The sequence below is a fragment of the Gordionus sp. m RMFG-2023 genome, chromosome 1 (assembly GCF_954871325.1).
Source record: "Gordionus sp. m RMFG-2023 chromosome 1, tfGorSpeb1-WG-v2, whole genome shotgun sequence".
Lineage (NCBI taxonomy): Eukaryota > Metazoa > Nematomorpha > Gordioida > Chordodea > Parachordodidae > Gordionus > Gordionus sp. m RMFG-2023.
Window position 1 is genome coordinate 81,491,523 of NC_088775.1, and position 21,857 is coordinate 81,513,379.

The 21,857-nt window shown below is 28.3% G+C and overlaps 1 protein-coding gene across 3 annotated transcripts in view; it reads right to left on the bottom strand.

The window, feature by feature from the left end:
* The window catches only part of LOC135931627 (ral GTPase-activating protein subunit alpha-1-like), a 40,717-nt gene that overhangs the window by 12,628 nt on the left and 6,232 nt on the right, over positions 1-21,857 (bottom strand). For 2 of the 3 annotated variants that reach the window (XM_065468863.1, XM_065468864.1), the window contains 18 exons: positions 21,646-21,719; positions 20,517-20,655; positions 18,965-19,087; positions 18,430-18,594; positions 17,471-17,981; positions 17,020-17,217; positions 16,380-16,568; positions 15,650-15,936; positions 15,269-15,427; positions 14,740-14,952; positions 12,714-12,941; positions 12,487-12,576; positions 12,348-12,412; positions 11,083-11,224; positions 10,143-10,298; positions 9,890-9,964; positions 8,916-9,149; positions 3,676-4,074 (listed from right to left, as the gene is read on the bottom strand). In XM_065468863.1, the coding sequence (XP_065324935.1) occupies positions 3,676-4,074; positions 8,916-9,149; positions 9,890-9,964; positions 10,143-10,298; positions 11,083-11,224; positions 12,348-12,412; positions 12,487-12,576; positions 12,714-12,941; positions 14,740-14,952; positions 15,269-15,427; positions 15,650-15,936; positions 16,380-16,568; positions 17,020-17,217; positions 17,471-17,981; positions 18,430-18,594; positions 18,965-19,087; positions 20,517-20,655; positions 21,646-21,719 (3,447 nt within the window). The remainder of the gene's footprint in view (positions 1-3,675; positions 4,075-8,915; positions 9,150-9,889; positions 9,965-10,142; positions 10,299-11,082; positions 11,225-12,347; positions 12,413-12,486; positions 12,577-12,713; positions 12,942-14,739; positions 14,953-15,268; positions 15,428-15,649; positions 15,937-16,379; positions 16,569-17,019; positions 17,218-17,470; positions 17,982-18,429; positions 18,595-18,964; positions 19,088-20,516; positions 20,656-21,645; positions 21,720-21,857) is intronic. The other variant, XM_065468865.1, reaches the window with a different exon arrangement.

Below are 21,857 nucleotides of genomic sequence, written 5' to 3' on the forward strand. Positions count from 1 at the left end.
CATAGAAATCTTGAACTGATATCTATAAATTTAAATGGGGAAAAAATAATATACATTTTTTCTTTATATTTAAGTTTATAAGTTTTAACGCATGTTATTTTTATAATATTAGGGTCATTCCACATCAAATGGACCAAAAAAAGAGATTTTCTAACGACCATCTCTAAAATGAACGAAATTTGGTATTATAGTTATCTATGTTGTATATTTTAGTAAAATCGAGATTTTAGAGCGCTAGCTAAGCCAGATCCAAAGATATATGCCTAATAAATACATAAGATAGAGTATATCATTCTCTAACCCATAAAATTTTACATTGGAAAATATTGAAAATTTTTTTTACAAAATATTTAAGTGTTTTCTTACTTCCGGTAAAAATAAAATATTAACATTATTTGGAAGGGATTTTTTTGGGTGTTGATATTCTCCTAAAATGTTTATTACCTTTATATTAAACTATTTAATAAAAAATCTCGATTGATTTTTTAATTTTATTTAAGTTTTTATTATTTTTATAAATAAAGAAAGATAATATAGATAGCGTTATATTTAAGGATTATTATAACATAATATAGTTAATAAAAATATGAATTGTATTAGTATTAAAATAAAAAAATCCATTAAGTATAATCAATATGATGTCCTAGGACGATAAGTAAACAGGCAGCCTATACAGATATGATTATTGTTTGGATGCTATATTATAAAATAAACACTAAAATTTTATATACAAACTATTATAAAAAAATACCTCGTTTTTAGCATATTCCTTTTTACGCTTATTTTGAGACGAAAATTTGTAAGTACGTCCTGTCGCTGTTATGGGATCTACTATCGTTATTGTGCAGATTTGATGCGAAACATTTCCATATTTTTTAATTAGTTGCAAAGAATTGTTACAATAACATATTTATATATTCTTATCAATTTTTACAAGTTAAATTATTTTATTTACAAACGAATTAAAAATTATACAATCGTGGGGTAAAAGAAGGATGGTGACCAGTGGGAATGTAAAAAAGAAATATATATATAATTTATTTTTGTGGCTAACCACTATAAATCATCATAAGTATATGTGATCTTTTATTAAGGACCATGGTCTGGACAGGTCTTTTTTCTATATGTGACGAATTTTGGTGGCTAGCCACATTACTAAAAAAAATGAAATTACTGGAGAGATATATTTCTTCTTTACAACCCCGTGGACTAACATCCTTCTTTTACCCCACAAGTGACATCAAATAATAACGATAGTAGATCCCAACAGCAACAAGATATATCTAAAAATTATGGCCTCAGGAAATTCCATTAATAAGCTCAAAATGGAATACAATAATTGAGATATTATTTTATAATAGTTTGTATATAAAATTTTAAAATATGTTTATTTTGTCCAAATAATAATTATATCTGTATGGGCTGCCTGCTTACTTATCGTCCCAGGACATCATATTGGTTATACTCATTGGATTTTTTTAAAATACCAACATAATTCATATTTTTATTAAATATATTATGTTATAATGATTTTTGAATATAACGCCATCTATATTATCTTTTTTATTTATAAAAATAATAAAAATTAAAAAAATAAAAATGGCTATCTTTTTATTAAATAGTTTAATATAAAGGTAATAAACATTTTTGGAGAATACCAACACCCCAAAAAATCTATTTATAATAATGTTAATTTTTTATTTTTACCAGAAATAAGAAGCTGTAGAAGATTATCATATCTCAATCAGCAGTATCTTATTAAAGAATCTCAGTAAGAACTGATAAATCGCTAAGGGCGGCTTTCAGATGTTCCCCAGTAATGTTATCAGTACCAGGAGATATGTTATTCCTGAGTTTATTTATGGCGGCAGTTATATCGGCCAATGAAAAGTTTGCATCAAATTGTTCAACGCTATGGCTAATGGATGGTATCAAGATTGGCCTCCTAGATTTGAAGATACCCATATAATGATCTAACCACAATGCCATCTGTTCATCTGGGTCAGTGATTAATTTGCTGTTTTCTAGCCTTATAAATGGAAGTATTTTGAACACTCTAGCTTTACAGAAGTATTTGAGCTTTTTGTAAGCGTCAAATATTCTATTTTACCTCATGTCTCTATCTATCTCGCTTCTGTAGAGGAATGCTGGTTGTCCTTCAAAAACAATTTATTTGGAGCCTGCAATGATCTCCTCAATATTAACAACTATTTTCCGAGAAACAAATGGCTATCCGAAGATACTGTTCATATGATAGCGGAACTCAAGTTAAAAGGAAGGCGCGATGGTTACCTATTGACTACAATCCATAGACTTCTTAGGAGTGATAGAAGGTAGTGATCTGCAAAAGTAGGATCGGCCCGTACCCGGCTTAGGTGGTCGGGTCAGGTCTTAGAAATTTTTAAAAATATATCTAAAGGATTTAAACCTAATGAAACAGTCCCTGAAATTGAATAAAAATAAAAGGTTTATATCGAAATCTGCCTTAAACTCTTCTTTATTACAGGTTTTAATCTTTTAATTTCACTTATTCTCTAACTTATATTTCATTGATACTAGCTTTTCACTTATTTTTATTTTAACTTATCATAGATAAAATGTACTTTAAAATTTATAAAGTAATTAAATACATATGCAATTCGTGGGTGTGGTGTTTTTCTGCCCATTCCCTTTTAATCAGCCCACAGACGTAGCGCGTACAAGTACGTGTGGCTTATCCACAAACGTGTGAAGGACTCCTCATTTTTCTCCCCCAAATTAAATATTCAGTTTGATGGATGTCGCATCCAAAACCAAAGGGCGAAAACGTTTTTACCAATTACGTAAATAAGAAAACACTTGAAATTCTTTAATTTTTTTTGATATTTCCCAATGTAAAATCTTAAGTGCACTATAAAATGATATATAACTTGTAACTCTATCTTAAGTATTTTTAAGAAAACAAGATTAAATAAAATCGATTTTGAAGGTGTATATCTTTAATTCTGGTTTAGTTAGCCTCTAAAATTTTGATTTTACTAAAATATACAACATAGATAAAACTATCATGCCAAGTTTCATTATTTTTAATATAGCCGTCCGAATCACTGGTCGATTGATCATAGAATTACTTATTAGTTTTAATATTTTTTAATATACATTTATTTAAAATATACAAATATGAAATAAAATGAATTTTACATTCAAATATTTTTATTTTTAATATAAAAAAGGGTTACAAGTATATCAAAATGAATCTTTAATAGTATCTAAAAATAGATATAGATATCTCTAAAATAGTATCTAGATATTCATACTACATTTATATATTTAGATACTTTAACAACTCTGGTTAATATATTTTGAAAGTGGGAGGCATTGATTTTTTTGGGGGAGAGGGGGGGGGCATAACAAATAGCTATATGTCGACCAACGCCATACATCATTACCCTCATTTAATAGGCTATGCAAACTGAATTTAGATAATAATATAAATTGCAAAATTTTCCGATTATAGTTTGAAAGATAGCAAAGGGTGAAAAGATAATATATTGGTTGTGTGAAGTGAAACATTAGTTGCGAAATATAGTTTAAAAGTAAGAAAACCTCATAGACTTTTTAGAAGGAAAGAAAGATAGAGTCTAGAAAATATAATTGGTAAAAATTATCTAGAATTTTTTTAAAAGAGTAGTAAACCTGAACACTGGGAGAATTACAAACGTCCGTCATATTAGCCCATTCATTTTCATTGGTTTGGATTTGATTCTTCCGATAGTTTTCACCGTCCACGTTAAGGGACATCATTTCATCTATACATGAATCGAGCTTATAATACCCGTCGTTATAAAGAGGGAAGTGGCAAAGATGATGAACCAGATGTTTGGAAAAATATTTGCCCATTTGCATTATGTTCGAAGTTTGAGGTGCCTTAGAGTCGGGATCGTCATTTTTTGAATTCAGAACATCATGGCCTGGATCGCTTGGGATTTCGCTATTCGAATTTGAAGTATTGCTAATGGTTTCGTTAGAATCCTTTAGCTTTGGCTCAATCGATGAAGAATTAGGTCCAAAATCCTTGGAAACCTTGTCTAAAGTCTATATATCATTTAAATAAAATATATATGATACTACTATAAAACATAAATTATATTTATATAGATACTGTTATGTATTAACAGTTCAATGAACTGCAATATTTATTATTATTTAGTTATATATATATATATGGTGAATGACAAATCAACAAAAAAAACACGATTCTCAATCCGACCCCCACAGATTTTTCTAAATTTTACAAAAGTTTGTATATATTACAACTAAGAAAAAAATTAAATTTTATCCTCCAACTCTAAACAACGGCTGAAATACGAGCCGCTAAATATCGAAAAAATGGTGCTTTTGGGCAAAATTACCTCCTTTTTATTTTATATATATAATTGAGCTAGAAATGGCATTTACAATTCTTTATATAGCATAATGGTAAACCATTAAAGTTATACAAAGTTAATTATTTTTTTTTAATTTTAAATGTCAAAAAACAGGAAATGGTCAAAAAATCAAATCTGCCTTTTTTTCTCTCAAATTTTTTTTATGTATAGATTTAGGATTAATAAATAAACAAATTTTCAAGTTGAGCTGAGCTCAAATTAAGGAGATATTACATTTTAATCATTAGTCTATTGCAAATATCTAATTAAATACTTGATATTAATCAATAAGTAATATGTCAAAAGCTATCAAATATTTTATGTTTAATACTTCTAGGGAAATGTTGTTGTTTTTCTTAGGGGGGGGGGGGGTTAATTTATTTGATGAATGGAATTCTCCTTATTAAAAAATAACTAAAAAATACAAATCAATTTTTTAATTTATTGAAGACTAAATTTAATTTTTATATATTGCAAATTCATATTTGTACAATTTGTAAATAGTTTAACTTTAACTTAATTTTCCCTAAGTGGCATAAAAGAATGAAGCTTCTGATTCTAGGAATAGGTTTGACTTTTGAACAAGATATTATTTTTTCATATTCATGATCTTTTAATGAATCTAGGATGTTTATATTTGATTCTCATATGGATGCTGAAGATAGCTCTTTCTGCTACCCCTTTGTATGAGCTATTACGAAAAATGTAATATAGGTTTCTTTGAATTAGAATATAAAATTAGCATTTTCTTTAAATGGTTGTCTCTAACCTTTATTGATAAAAAACGGTGTTTACCAGGCATCATACTAATCTTTTAATCGGAATTATGAAATTTTCGAATTTTCTATAAAATAATCTCGAAACAGCTTTATAATATTTGGATTGGATAAAACACCCTTTCCCTTTACCAATTTTTTTGCTATCCTTGCCATGGATTCAGTCGTAGAAAATTCTTCTTGTTTTTAAAGTCTAAGAACTTGATAAAACAGTCGATATCGGAATTTTTTTGTTTCAAATTTATTTTTAATTGCTTAATGATTTTTCATCGTTAGTATTAAAATTATCTTCCAAAAAATTTTCAAAACATATTTCTTAACTTTTTATGTCAGACAATGCAAATTGATCGTTAATGATTTATTCTGGTTAATCATCCACGGAAGTATATTTCTTAGACCTTCACAACGTAATGTTTATCCAAATTATAAAAATTTTAGGAACGAAATAAAAATATTACATACAATAGCCCCCCCCCCACCTTATTTTATCTTTTCTTTAAATCAGAGCATTGCGGACCCGAAGCTACAAGGCCATGTCGTATTTTAAGTTTTTTTTAAAATATACCTGAGCCAAACCTAAAAAAATTTCAATATCGGTGCCGGGCAGAATATTTTAAATTTCCATTATTATCTATAAAAATTAAAATAATATATTTTAAAAAAATCCAAATCCGGGCCGGGACTGAAAATATAAAACCCGTGCCGGACCGATATTTAAAAGATTTTAGCTTAACCCTTTCGCGCCCAACATAGTTCCCGTGAACAAAAATTTTTTTTTTTCTAAAACTGAGTTAAACAAGACGCAAATAACACATTTTCAACGTTTTTTATTTAAAAAAGTATATATATATAAAATTATGAAATGTTACCAATTGTCATCATTGGGTTATTCATATGTAAAAAATATACAATTTAATTTGAATGATAAAAAATAAAACAATTACGATTTTTATTTAAACATAACGATACTTTACATTTTATGCATTCAAATCTTGAATACCCATTATTGCAATTTTTGCACCTTTGCCTGCTAGCCGCCGATGGCCAGTGTCCTGTTTTATCTAATCTTACCTCTGGGATTGGATAAATACTATTCAATTTCTTTCTTTTTTTTATCTTCAAATTAGGCCTACTTTCTTTCCCATCGTTTTCCTTTCCAACCATCATCAATCCTTTAGCTATCTGTGATTTAAATATTAAAAGTGATACATGTTTCGTATTTTTGCTTCATGTGGCGCCTATAGAGCAACCATGAATTCACTACACAAGAATCTAACAAATGAAAGAAAACTCTCATATAAAAACGCTTCCATTCAATATCAGTTCTGTAAAGCTCATTAACATATCTTGGAGATCCACCCCACCCATACCACCGTTATAATCTTGAATTATGGCCGGGATTTCGACACTGACAAAACATTTATCAGACACCGACCATCTTCTCGTTCTTGATATTGGATCTATACCTATAAATGATGATATGGCGATAACTGGTTTGTTATCAAACCATTTGCAAATTATAATATTATTATTAGAATCCATTTTATAATCAAAGGACCCTCTTCCTTTTTTCTTTAGGATCATCAACCAGACGGCATCCCGATAATCGATTAGATCTAAGGGTCCCCGACATGACAAAGCCATTATCTTTGAGAGCAACTGCTAAACTATAACGAAGAAAAAAAGTTATCCATGTAAATTTTATGATTTTTATGTGGGAGAACAGTTTCTAATAGTCGTATAACGATATCTCCGCTAATTCCCATCAAAGTTTTTTTAATATTTGTGGATTTTCCTAAATATATTTCGAAATCGTAGAGCATTCCAGATGATCCACATAAAGCGAAAATTTTAATTCCCCATTTATGCGGTTTTGATTTAATATATTGTTTAAATTCGCATCGCCCTTTGAAGGGGACTATCATTTCATCAATAGATAATTTTTCCTCTAATTGAATCTTCTCAAGTTCACTTTCATTGCACTAATAAATGGTCTAAGTTTGAAAAGTTTATCGTAATTAGGCTGGCCCCTAAGGATTATATTATTATTATCATTAATATGAAAGTATTTTCTCAATTCCAAGAATCTGTTTCTTGTCATGCATTGAGAAACTTGAGGAATCACTGTCTCTAGAGCCCAATATTGCCTTATTGATGGCAATTTAACAATGCCTGTGTATAGGTGAATCCCAAGAAATTTTTCAATTTCACTAGTATTTGTATTTATTGATTTACCAGATAATTGAAAAGAATAAATATTCGTTTGCTCTACTAAATTGTTAATAATATCATCATCTATAAATTTTTTAAAATATTTGAAAGGCGAAATTTCTTTATCAGGTGGTGGTGAAAATTATTTATATAAATCCTTATTTCGCCAAAGGGTTTTCCTATTATTTGGGATACTATCATTATCATTATCATAATTTTCCAATTCTAACCCTATATCTGGTAAAATATCATAGGTCATATTTAGATCAACTACTGTGACATTTTCAAAGTCCTCATCCTTCTCAATATCTACATCAGATATATCTCCCTCTGGTATAATATATGTTGAGGGTATCTAAAATTATTTATAAAAAAAGCATAATAAAAAAAATTGCCACTTTCTTAACTCTTTGCATAATTATAGTAGCTTGCTAAATGGAAATAACTTTTATTCAATTCTTACTATATCATATTTTCAATATTTAATTTTAAAAAATTTATGGGAAAAATTACATTAGGAAATCCCAATGTTACCAATTTGCATTTCCTTCAAAAAATCATATAAATAATAGTTATTGTTAATTTTTTTTTTACTAAATATGAAATACTAGTAATAATTTATTATAAAAACATTATTTACCTTTGATTTATTTATATTTATATAGAATGGTTATCGATGTAAGAATGTAAAAATTTTGGCGCCTAAAATACCTAACTTTGAACTTGGATTCTGATATAATAAAATAATGACTTTGACAGGTTAATGATAAAATACGAAATAATAAATATTTTTTTATAAATTAATGTGTCTAAATAGCAACCATTTGTTTTTTAAATATAAAAATTAATTGATTAAAAATTCTGATGTCAAATGTTCTCACTGGGCGCGAAAGGGTTAAATATATTAACAATGAAATCAAATATTTACAACGATTTTTTACAATTGACTAATTGCCATATCTCCTAAACATGAGCTCGGCCCAACTTAAAATTTTGCACATTTATTATTAAGTTCTAAATCCATATATAAATGCTTATTTGATTTTATGACAATTTCCGGTTTATGACATTAAAATTTTTTTAAAAATATTTAACATTATATAACTTTAAAGACCAGCCATTAGGTTATATAATTTAAATGACGCTTTTATCTCAATTATATCGAAAGATATTTAAAATTAAAGGGAGAGCATTTTGCCAAAAAATTCCACCTTTATTCGACCTTTAAAGATCAGTATCTCAGTAGCTGCTTGGAGTTGGAGGTTAAAATTTTATTTTTTTATTAGTTATAATATATGCAAACTCTAAACTAAATTTCAGAAAAATCTGAAGAGATCAGGTTGAAATTCATGTTGATTTGTCATGGAATTCACCATATATATAGTTGAATTCGAAAAATGAAATAAACATAGTTTTAGTTGCTTTTTAAATACGAATTATTATTAATTCAAGATATTACAAAAATTATTTCAGGATACTAGAAATACCATTTATATTTAACAATTTTTTTTTATAAAAAAACCTCCAAAACAACACCGATCAAATCCCGACTGACATCATCAAAAACTGGTAATTGATCTTGTACAATTTCTTCGGTACCAGGCAATGACCTTCGGCTTGAGCTTATCAAAGGCATAAATTCGTTACCATTACAATAATCGTTTGAAATTCTACTGGGGATTTTACATCTAGAAGGGTATAGAGAAAAGGCATATTCGACTAGGCAAAATATTAGAGATTGGACCAAGTGTTGTACCTTGATTAGGTTATTAATATACATGATACAATTTATTTTGAATATAAAAAAATATTTAAGTTGGCAGGTAAAGGGTTTTCCGAAATAATATCTCCTCGAGGCACTAATTAGTATTTTAATAAAACCTTTAAAAAAAATCAATTTTAAATATATTATTTTACTAAAAATAAAGTTTTTGGCCCTTTTTTTAAAAAAATAATTAAACCCGAAATGTCATATTTAGGTTTCCTTTAAAATAAAAGTGTTCTAGGTATATGTATATTATTATTATTGTTATTAATTTAAAAAAAAATAATATTGATTTTTTTTATGTATTTGATATATTTTATTATTATTGATTCATTGTTAGATTTTAGTGTTTGAAAAATAAAAGACTTTGTTTCTTTCGGTTCGAGTATAATTTTTTCTTTGGTTCGAGTATAATTCGTCTTTTGGTTCGAGTGTAATAATTCCAAAAGTAAATATAATCCCAAAAAAAAGTTTGTCCTTATTCATGATTGGTGATCGCAATGAGTGTCGACGTTGACATTCCTAGCTTTTAAAAGTGCTAAAGAATTTTGCCCTTTCTTTAAAAACATTATTTAAGCGTGCTCGAAAAAAAATAATATTCGTTAGCAATGCCATTGATCGAAACTTAAAAATATAATTCTAGGTTTATCAAGAATAAAAATTATTATTTAAATGTCATCACATTTCAAACAAATAAAACAAAAAAATACATTTTTTTTTTAAAAAAAAACTTGGTCATAACTCGTGGAGTTTGATTTCAAATCCTTCAGACTCGTGACTTCTCTTTCGATGGATAAGCTTATCTCCTGAATTAAAAAAAAATTATAGATTAGAGATAAAAACATTTTTTTTTGTAATATAATTGGTAGCTTAATTTTTTTTTTATAAATCGAAAAGGCGGAAACGAATCTCACTTAATTACGTGGCATCATAAATTTAACTTAAAAAATTTTATTTCTTCTTCTTATCATGTTGGATGTTTACGTTGATAATGAAATCGGGTAATGAGTCGGTTAAGAAGGACTTGAATAAAAATGATCGGCCGTCTTTAGGAATAAGTTGTCCACCGAAATGATAAAATATCTCGGACAAAGAGCGTAAATTTTCGCAAGCCATTAACTTTATATTTATGTTATCGTGCTAAAAAACACAAAAAAAATAATTTTTTTTGGTCCAATAACGTATTAGCGTTGGATGCAAACCCATCGTATCTGACATTTTGAAATTGTTTTAATGGAGACAAAATATAAGAAATTTTAATTTCTTATTTTTTTTTCTTTTTCTTCCCTTGCAATAATTTCTCTATTTGTATAAATGAATCTTATAATGTTGCATAACAATAATGGATGGACTTTAAAACAAAAATAGAAAAAAATTTATGAATATAAATGAAACCATGGAGGGTAAATATTAGGGAAATAATGATTATTGAATGGACGTTCTTTCTTTCTTTCTTTCCTTCTCTCGGGGTAACAAGCCTATGCCGAACAAAGGAGATTCTTCGTTGTTGATCGATTTTTTAGCAGGATCAGTAATCCTTTTTTTAAAAAAAAGTTCTGAGATTTTGCTACCGATGGAGGTTAATGTAGAGGCAAACTAGTGGCATATATGATTAAGAAGGATAGATAAAACTGTAATTGGCGTAAACTCCACGAGATCGAGGGATTTATCATTATATTTGGATCGATGTAGGTTAAGTCCCAGCCACAAATAATTAGAATTTTTTTATCAAATAATATAACTAATTTGTCAACGTTTATTTAAGATACGAGTTTTTGGGTTTATGAATAGCATTCAAAGTAAACTACTTTATGCAAAAAAAATATTTAGTTTTATGAAAAAAAAGTCAGATACACGTGATCGCAATGCAGATCATGATAGAGGGCTTATTATATGAAATAAATATATTATGTTATGTATATACCTTCAAACTTTCCAATAGCACGATTAATATTTCTTGGACCACGGTTTTATAGTCGTTATCGTTAAGTAGGTTTTTATCGATCGTAAAAATGCAATAATAACGATGGAATAGAAAGTTTGTTAATATCTTCATCGAAAGAACCCTATGTAAATCATATTATGGTCAAATTACAAACTGAACATCTTAAAAACTCTTTCTTCCTTACTCAATGCTAACCCCCCCCCCCCCCCCCAATAAAATATATAAATAATTAGAGATGAGGTGATCTAGTAGAATTTGAAACTAATTAGATATATCATTAAAGGAGGATTGGTTAAAAATGGAGGGAACAAGACCCAGAGGGCAATAAAAAAACAAGCTGGGTGAAAATGTTAGATAATGACATGAAAACGCTAGGTCTATCCCGGGGAGATGCCCAGAAGGCGAAAAATAGAGAAAGGTGATTAGAAAAAATGGCCTATTGTAAACCTGGGAAAGAGCCATAAGAAAGGGATGCCCACCGATATTTTTTAGATTGGGCCGATTATTCCTCTTTTTTTTAAAAAAAAAATTATCGGCCGATAATATTAAATCTTCTGATCCAATAAAATGGAGTTTAATTAAATTGTTTTACCATAATAGTTAATCAATTTCAAAAATCTTTTTGTGAGATCAATTTTTTCTTTATTATTATATTAATTTTCATATCTATTCGTTAAATAACCTAAGAATTATTTATCCTAATAAAGAAAAATTGATCTCATTGGAAGATTTTTATCGTTCAGCTGCTAAATCATGTCGGATCCCACCATAACAACTTAAAAAGTTATATATAGCTAGTATAACAATTATTATATTAAACTGTTTTCTCTATTTATATGTATATATATATTTTAGGAGATCGGATTTTAATTGTAACGTGAGTCACTATTTACAAATACTAGAGGTAAGGCAAAAAAAACAAATTTTCAGAGATCGATCTGATTCTCTCCATTTTTAATGATAACATTATGGGAGAAATTCATAGATATTTTTTTTATTCGTCATTTCGATAACATCGGATATAGGCTGATAACGAATATCAAGAATATGAAAGATCGATTAATAAGAAACCGGTATATTTCTAACAAATAAAATACGGTTATTTTTAATTATTATATTCCTCTAATTATGAAACATAATTTGGCAAGGACCAATGCATCCAATCTTATCTCACGATTCTAAAAATTTTCTTTCTTTATGTTTTTTATAAAAACATCATAATCGAAAAATAATAAATTTCATACTTTATTTGGGTATCCTTGATGTACGGATTTTTCAACACTTCGAAAATATGTTTGATAACGATCAGCTGATTTTCATTAATATTATTTTAAATTTAATAATTTAACCGAAAAGATATTTTTTAAAAATAAAATAAAAAACTTGTAAATTTTCTTGGTTCCGTTTAAGAGGAAGGCACAAAATTCTGATGGTCCCCAAAAATGTCAAGGCTTCTCTTTTAGCTCGATCATTCTGATGTTTTTTTTGCAAATTAAAAAGACAAATTTAAAATAAAAAAAAATGAGAATTTATTATAAGATGGCAGCCATTAAAATAGAGGTAGCGACTCCATTGGAACATGGAATTCAAATTTTAAATCTTTTCAGTACCAAAGCTTCCGAGAAGGAAAGATCGCGGTTAGTGTATAGATCATTTTGCGAAAAAATTAAGGCAGTGGCGGAATGAATCAAGGTAGGGTATAGGAGGTAAGTGGACCCTGGTAAATAATGAGAATAAATGCGTTTGGAATATTGTTGCATCAAAGTCGACGCCAACACGAAGGAATACTTTAGTCGTGGACCAATATTTGTAGGAGGAATAGAGAGTGTAGTATTCAGCTTTGGAGTATTAAAAATAATAAAAAAATTAATGGGAGAAAAAAAAGTTAATACATTTCTATCAGAAGTTGGCGGCAACCGGGTCGGCTCAAACATGTAGGAATAATATTTTGATATACTCCCCGCGTTTTATTCACTAACCATGCCAGTTATTCATATATAATTCATACTGAAACAGAGATTGATACTAATTTAAATAATTGGGTGAACTATGACAATTACGAACCGAACAAGATAATAAATTATATCGAGAACCAAGTTATGCTCATGACTAGTGCTGCTAAACGGCTAGATTTGAGCCAATTTTTAAAAATGGCTAACTCAATGTTTTATCCAGAAAAATATTATGCAAACCTAAAAATTTTGCTCATAGATGGCACAAATGTTTGGCAATATTTTTCTGGCTAACATGTTAACCGTTTTTAAAAATAGGCTCAAATCGAGCAGTTAAACAACACTACTCATGAACTCAAAAAGCTTCATAATCACATAAAATTGTTTACGCTGTTTATCAATTGCAGGATTTTGTTAAAATGAAGTCTAATGTATATTTTTTAAAATCTCTGAACTTTGTGTAGTTTATAAAATGACGAGAATCTTGTGATTGTGAATATCAATCTCATACACACATTATGCCCAACCATCACCACGTCATATAATTAAACTGTTTAGTTTTTTTACTATTATTATTACGTTTATAAAGCAATATTTTTATTCCACAACCATGTATGCCCAAGCTATAACATTATTTTCAAAATAATGTTTTTGAACGTGTAGTAAAATTCTGAAGTTCCAGGATTGGCTTCATTTTATTTCTAAAAATTCAAATCGGATCTTTAAAAAACATTTTTGGATTGGATTAGTCGGATAAACATTCGGATTAAATCGAACCTGAAAAATAGGTCCGATGAGGATATATATGTTTTTAAAAAAAGAAGACTGGCTACAGAGTTCCTTGAGATGATTTGGCAGTGTCTGAAAATCCAAGTTTCAAAAAGAGTAATAAATATTAAGGTAAGATGTGATAAGTAATGTGATGGGGTAAAATAAATAAATAATAGTAGAGGAATATAAAATGAGATTTTTTTAAGGTAATGTTACCATTTTTTGGTGATTATTTTTAAATTCACCAACATATATTAATTTAATAAATAAATATATTGTATTAATTTATGTTATTTTGCATTTTATCAAAATCTTAGTTGTAATTGGGGGGGGGGATCCACTATTAACGTGTTTGTCAGTCCAACCCACTATCGGATATGAAATAATTATCACTTCAACTGGTGATGTCAACTAGAGATCTGCAAAAGTGGGTTCGGCCCGTCGAACAGGCTTCGGGTCTAATTTTTTTAAGAAAATTCGAGCCGGGTCGGGTCTTAAAATTATTTTAAAATTTATCTTATGTTGAATTTTTTTATGTAAAATAAAAATATGTGATTTTATTCATAGAAAGTAGACGCCAAATAACATATATCGTTTATTTTGTGTAATTATAAAAATTAATTTCTATATTTAAATAAATTCGGGCCGGGCTGGCAAAATTTTTTTAAAAAAATTTCGGGTTCGGGCAAAACTTTATAAAATAAATTTCGGGCCGGGCCGGGCTTGAAAATTAGGCCCAATGCAGATCAGTAATAACAACTTCAAGAATTTTTTAAAAAAAAATTTTTAAATATAAACTTATCCAAAATGTTAAACATAAAACGTTAAATTTATTTTGAAAAAATTAATTTCAAAAGCCCCCATAAAAATTATCATACAAAACAATTAGGATTATTATTTTATTTATTTTTACTTCTGTCAAAGGATGAAGGCCAGTGCTGATTATGAAATAAAATCTCGTCAGCATATCGAGTGGAGGAATGGTTTCGTGCCTTCTAAACATTATTTTGAAGAGGAAAGTAAATGCGGACACGAAATAGGCCGAAAAAGAAGGGGAATCAATTTCAATAAAATCTTCTTTCTGGGAATCCATTTTGCGAACTAAAATGAGCACATCGGAGCATGCCTTAAGTTAGTTTTTTTTAAAGATAATTTTGATGTTAAAAAAAACGAAATGAATCAAGCTAGACTCTAGAAAACTGTAGACTTTATTACCCCTCATTCATATTTAGCGCGAATTCGTGGTGAAGAATACAAACAGGATATTTTGAATACTTCGCAGAGAATTCCTACTAATTGTTAATGCAGGGTTAGCAACATATTTTATATAAATGTAGTTAAAAATAAAATAACCGAAAAAAAGAAGAAGCTGACTTTGATAATCAAATTTCTCGAGAGAAGGGAAAAAAAATAAGATATCTTTTATATAAAAAAAAGATAACCTGAAAAGCCCATGGGAAAAATTGAATCAATGGCGGATTAAGCGTTAGATATGAATCGTTGTCGTAATTTTCTTTGTTTGGACTGTCAATTTCATCTTGGCCATATGTTTTGGCAGGTCTAAGCTTTTCGGAATGAATAATATGTTGATTGTCTCTGATCTGTAGAAATTAAATTGTTAAAATAAGTTTGCGTTTATAAAAATATAAGATTTTAAACATAATCATAATTGTAAAACAAGCCTTTTTAGAATTGTTATTGTTTAAATTTAGCGGTCAAAAACCCGACATAACCCGACCCGAAAACCCAGTTGGGTTTAGTCAAGATCTTAAATCAGTATATTCTGTAAAAATAAAATAACATATTTTTTTCAAAATCCAAACTTTTAATAGCCTATCATAGAGTTCGGATAAGTAATTAGCAAAACGTAGCTTAATCTTTTGATCTCCCAACGTGTTGACATTTCCCAATATTCCTAACATCCTTTTCCACAATAGAGTGGCGGATATAGCGTTCCAGCCGGTGACCACACCACCCAACATAACGGGTAAACATTTCGAATCATTCATCCTCGTGGTGATAATTTCGTTTTCGTCAAGGATCAAATTTTTAAAATCATTGATGGGCGCTTGGTCACCCATTCCATTTAGATGAGAAATGATATCAATGTCTATTGTATAAAATAAAACACATAGGGAAAATTTTATTTTTTTTAAAAAGTGATATTTGAATGTTAAAAAAAATAATAAAACTACGGCCAAATATTCTTTTTTTTAGTCATTTAGGTAAAGACAAATGATTATTTAATGGAAAATCTGATTTTTTTTAAAATAATGTGAATCTTGGTTTTAGTTAGCGATTGTAAATAGTTAAAAAATTATAGTAGTTTTAAATCATGATTATTAGGTAAGTAATTTTGGTTCCAATTTTTTTAAAACAGAGACCATCTTTAGAGTTCGGTCCTATCGGATTCAAAGATTGAGGTGGGACATTCACTTTATAAAAAAAAATTATTGTGATTGCTTAGTAAACTAAATATTATCGATTATCTTTAGTATTTATTTTTAAAAAAAATCAATATTCAAAGCTACTAGATTATTTTTAAGTGATTACTTTCGTATAAATGTTCGGGGTAATTTGATGGCAACGATTCTCCCTTCCTATTCGGCAGTTGTTGCTTGACCTCAAAAGATGACCCGTTTCTCGAATCCGCGGCTATCAAATTTTCTTCGTTACCGTTCATTAAACTATTTGCCACGATTTCGTTTGCGAATTTTGAGTTGGAAGTTCTACTGGATTCATCTTATTTGTGAATTTTTTTTAAATATAGATTATAGTTATATGATTGATAAATAATAATAAAAACCGTCCGATGCCCAGGACCGTTAAAAGTTGTATCAGGTGGGGAACTGTCTTACCCACATGTAAACCTGAAAAACCCCAAGTAAACGATATATAATTGTAAAAAATATAACAGTCGACTAATTGTTTTATCTACGTTAAAATAAGATGCTTTTAAAAAAATATATCCATTTCAAATAAAATGGATATTAGCTTATTCCAATAGTAAATCAACATCCTTCTCTATCCGACACAGACTATTTTGTAATAGTTTTAAAGTAAATCGTGATAATCTCGTATTTGTATATAAATAATATTAAAACTTATACAATAGCGTATAAAAAGTAGCAATACATTAATTATTTTATGATGGATTTTTTTTTCAAAAACATGAGAGTAAAATTTTTTATACCGCTAGGCATAGAATTGAACGATTTAACGGAAGACAAAACAAGGGAAGTTGAATCTTTTTCCATTTGTATTTCTTCCTTAAACGATTCAGGGCGGCTTTGAGGAGCATCGATTTTTTTGATTGTTTCACGGTCTTCCAAGCTAAAGAGATGGGACGGTAAGCGGTTAACTGCGTTATTTAGAAGGTTGTTGGATTGACCTAAAGTTTATTTTATAATTTTAAATGTTTTTCATGTAGCAAAAGAATGGTGTTTTTTAAAAAAAAATGGCTATTCTAAAAAATTGATTAAAGTGTAGTTGAACCATATAGCCTATACTAATCAAGTGATCGTATAAAAAGTATATTTTATTTAAGAGCATTAAATAAAATAAATACTCATAAAATTTGTTTATTTTCAATATAGGAAATAAAAATAAATAAAATAGTCCAAATCAAAAAAATACGATATAACCTTTGTTATGATCGATTATCTCATCTTCGTCATCCGTCATAAGAACTACATCCTTAAATTTCCCGTTCCCTTCCGGTTGCGTTAAACAAGTTGTATCCTTTAAATTTGTGCCCTTTTCTGTATTGATTTCGCCATTTTTGGGATTAATATCACGATCCCTCTCGGAGTAACTGAGGGTTCGGATTTTAATAACTTCCTTGTCATTAGATTCGACGCCATGATTACTAACAATATATTCATTTTTAAAAATATTTTCGTGCGTGGAAGGTATATTAATGGAAAGGGGTCTTTTGGCATCGCTAAAGTTAGGATTCGCGGTGATTAATGGGGAATGATAGTTCTTAAAATTGTTATGAGAATCGAAAGACGCCTTGTTGTTCTGGAAATTATTTACTAAGCTAGAAGGAACGTTCGATGATCTAAGATCAAATTTATTTCGAGTGGTAGGTGGAAAGGGAGTTTTGCGGCTATTTTTTGTGCGGAGCTGAACGCCATTATCCGTATTTGTGCGCTAATTATGTTTAAAGAAATTTCATGGAAGAAAAAGGAACCAGTAAAGTGTTCTTAGTGCCCAAAATCGAAAAGTTTTCACAAATTAATATACTTGTTTATAATTATAATATATCTCGACATGAACTAAATTGCAAATACAAAAAAAGAACAAAAAAAATGATAAAACATTCAAAATATAAATTAATTTTTAAATTATTTACTTGTAAATTATTTATGTATAATTATATGGAGTATAAAAAATAAATAAACGAAAAATGAATTGTGTTATTTTTAGTCAATATTTCTTTATGTTCTCCAAACATAAATAACCCTTTATTTAAATTTTATTCCTGAAATAGGACCCTTTTTCTTTGGTCGAAAGGTTGACATCTCTGCTTCTTAATATTAATTTTAAAAATTTTTAAATGTCTGACAAAAAAAGAATATATTTTATTATATATATCAACTTGTGATGAATCTTCATGAGGAGATAGATTATGAACGGCATTGTTTTGCAATTGCCCGCGCCTTTTTTTGGCCTTCTGTTCCGTTAGGCGGTCGGAAGGTAAATTAGATAAATCTAAATCGAACACGTGTTTAGCGTATATTTTAAATAAGGTGTCCATAGTTTTCTAATGCATTTTTTATGTGAAAAAAAAAGAAATAATCAAATCTATTATTATATTCTATCAAATTTTGGAAAAAGAGATTGTTAGGCCTTCGTTTATAATAAGCGCGATGTGCATTGTTAAAGGATAGCACAACTGTATTAAATTTTAATTTTATTTTGTATCACACATCGTAATGGAGAACGATGTTGCGCTATAATTGTCCTTATAAAAAAGGTCTTACTTTTATAGAATATATTAGACAATTTGATTGCAAAAAATAATTGATCATTCAATTTACGTGAATAATATCTATTTAATTAATTAAAATTCGTTTTATTTAAGTATTTATGACAATCAAGAAGATTATTCTAATAAAATTTAGAATGCTTACCGTCCACTCAATAAATAGTTCGTCGTATCCGATCAGTGAAACAAGTGTAGTAGATAGATCCACCCACATTTCTAACGGGACATAAATGTTTAGACATGCTTTGATAAAGGTTACCATCAGGGTCTAAGTTAGGAAAAAGAAATATAAAAATTAATTTCTTTTTTAAAAAAGTATTTTGATAATTTGTTAAAAAAAGGTTTAATATGTTATGGCTTTGCTGAGCTAATAGGTATTTTATCACTTTTTTATTTTTCGATCGCCTCAGTCAGTATAATTTAATTTACACCGAGGCCGATAATGAAAAAGAATAAGGCCTCATTTATAGAAAACGGGTTTATTCAAGATATGCGGTATTTAACGTTGAGTTATGTACTAAATCAAGGTAATAAATAGGTGTAATTTATAAATGTAAAGCGAAAGGAAGAAAACGCTATTATAAAATTTGAAAAATATAATGATTCTACGTATATTTCAGGAATTTTTATCACTGTGATTTCGACAGCGCGAAATATCGCATCGCTTGAAAAAAAAGCGTTTACTATAAATTAGCGTAAGGCACTATCTTGTCAAATAATACATAAATATAAAATATTCTTGTATAAAAAATAAATTATAAATTTGCAGTAAATAACAATGCCCACTTATTATTTTTAATTTGAAATCAAATTTTAAATTTTCCATATTAGATTTTAACGTTTAAATTCTTCCTATGAAGAATTCGAAGAATGCCACGAATAATTATAAAAAGAGATTAATAATAGGATAATACGATCCGAGATACGTTTATAAAAGAATTATGTGCCTATAAACAAGGAGTGGTTTTTTAAGCAACGCGTGGAAAAAATGTAAATCAAAACAAAGATTAAATTGGTGGTGAACTTGTCTCAATGAAACAGTCATAATTTATCAGATAATCAAACATAAAACAACAGTTAAACTAATATTAACAATTCATTCACAGAACCTAAATCGAACCTGAACTGTTAAAAAATTTGTGACCCGAACCTTTTAAAATCTACTGGTTTGAACTTTTTTGCATCATATTAAATATTATCATATATCAATTTTGATTGCTAAGTATATTAAAAACCAGTTTTAGATATTTCTGTTATATTGCTATATGAGGATGCAAGTTACTTAAGTTTAGAAGTGTTATAAATTTTATATGCTTGTTCTCGTTAAATATTATATGACAAAAGAGAATCTCGAATTAATTGTATGTCAATATAATAATTAAGCAGTAAAGAATAATTTTTTCTCGAATTTATAGTGAGTCTGGGAATATAATTGGCATTAAGGTGATTTTTTTCCAATTAGAATTCAATTTTTTTTAAAGAAATCGATATTTATGATAAAATCCTATTATGCGTTTGTACTAATGATGCGAATCTTCAATAATCATTCGTTTTCATTCATTTACCCAATGAATAAGCATTGGGTGATCGAAGTAATCAAAAAAAAATACTTAAAATATACGATTAGTAGAATTCAGAAAATATGAAATTCTAAAGAGCGGCGAAATTTTTTTATTAAACTTCCCTAATTTGTAAACCTGAATAAAGGCTCCCAGGAGTTTATTGTTGCCATATTTGAGGAGGTACTTTGATTTTTTTTCATCGCCACCTTGATCTGGTTTATCATTGCTATTTAGTATTCTTATTATGCTAACCAGGGCCGTGATTATACATTTCCTATAAAATGTAAAATTGGATATTAAAAAAAAGGCGATTTTGGGATGAGTAAAAATTCACAAAAAAAATCTTTCAGAAGTTTTATAATTTGAATCAAATCGTATATTAAAATTTTTTAAAATTAGGTTTATGATATGATTTTATTTTTATATTAAAAATAGAGTATTTCTTTTTTTTTCGTTAAGATTACATGTTTTCAAATTTTATTTTTGATATTTAGGACACAGTTGAAAATAATGTAGATCAGAGACACGGCAGAGTCCAAGCCTTTAGGCCGGGCCTAGATTTAAAAAAAAATTATCTTGGGCCCGGCTTAAGTATTTTTAATTTAAGCCCATTAAAAATTTTCTTTTTTAAGAACCCGCCCCATGCGCTTCAAACACCTCAAGCATTAGGATAATATTTGGAGTATTTATCAATGATGGTTTATATACTACTCGATTAGCGATTTATTAATTAAAAGTGTACATACATATGTATCAGCAGTAGCGCCATTTTGGGTACGTCACTTTGACTAATTGTCGAATTTATATCATTATTATGAATTAGGGGTCGGCAATAAGCGGTTTTTAATCCGACCGCCCGCCTATTGTTAAAAAAATTTAACACGCCTGCCCGCCAAATATTTAAAAATTATTTTAATGGTTGGTTTAGCTCTATATTTTATTTTATGAAATAAAAAAAATTGATTTTTAATAAATAGAATTCTGCCCATTTCGCCAGATAAATATTTAAAATTACAATATTTTCTAACTTGCCTCACCCACCCAATGGGCAGACGTGGGCGAGCGGGCTATAACCGCATATTGCAGATCTCTAATATGAATGTCCATTAATGTCATTTAATCGACGTGCTATCCACAAAATGGCGATGCAGCTGACTTTTATATGTTGGTACTTTTAAATGCTTTTAATGAATGAATCGTTATAGTATATATATATACATCATTAGTATTAATATAAAAATAAAATTTATTCAGTTTTATTTACCATGATTTTTCGTTTAAAGGGGTAGCCATTACGACTTGTCGGAAAAGATTGAGAACCTTTTTGCTAATTTCATACTTGAATTTAATGATTTTTAAAAAATGTATGCATAATAAAAATAATCTTCAAAGCAAACTATATTCGTGGTCATCTTATTTTATTTTATTTTAACATTTATTTATGATATCAGCTTAATTTTACAAATAAGCAATAGA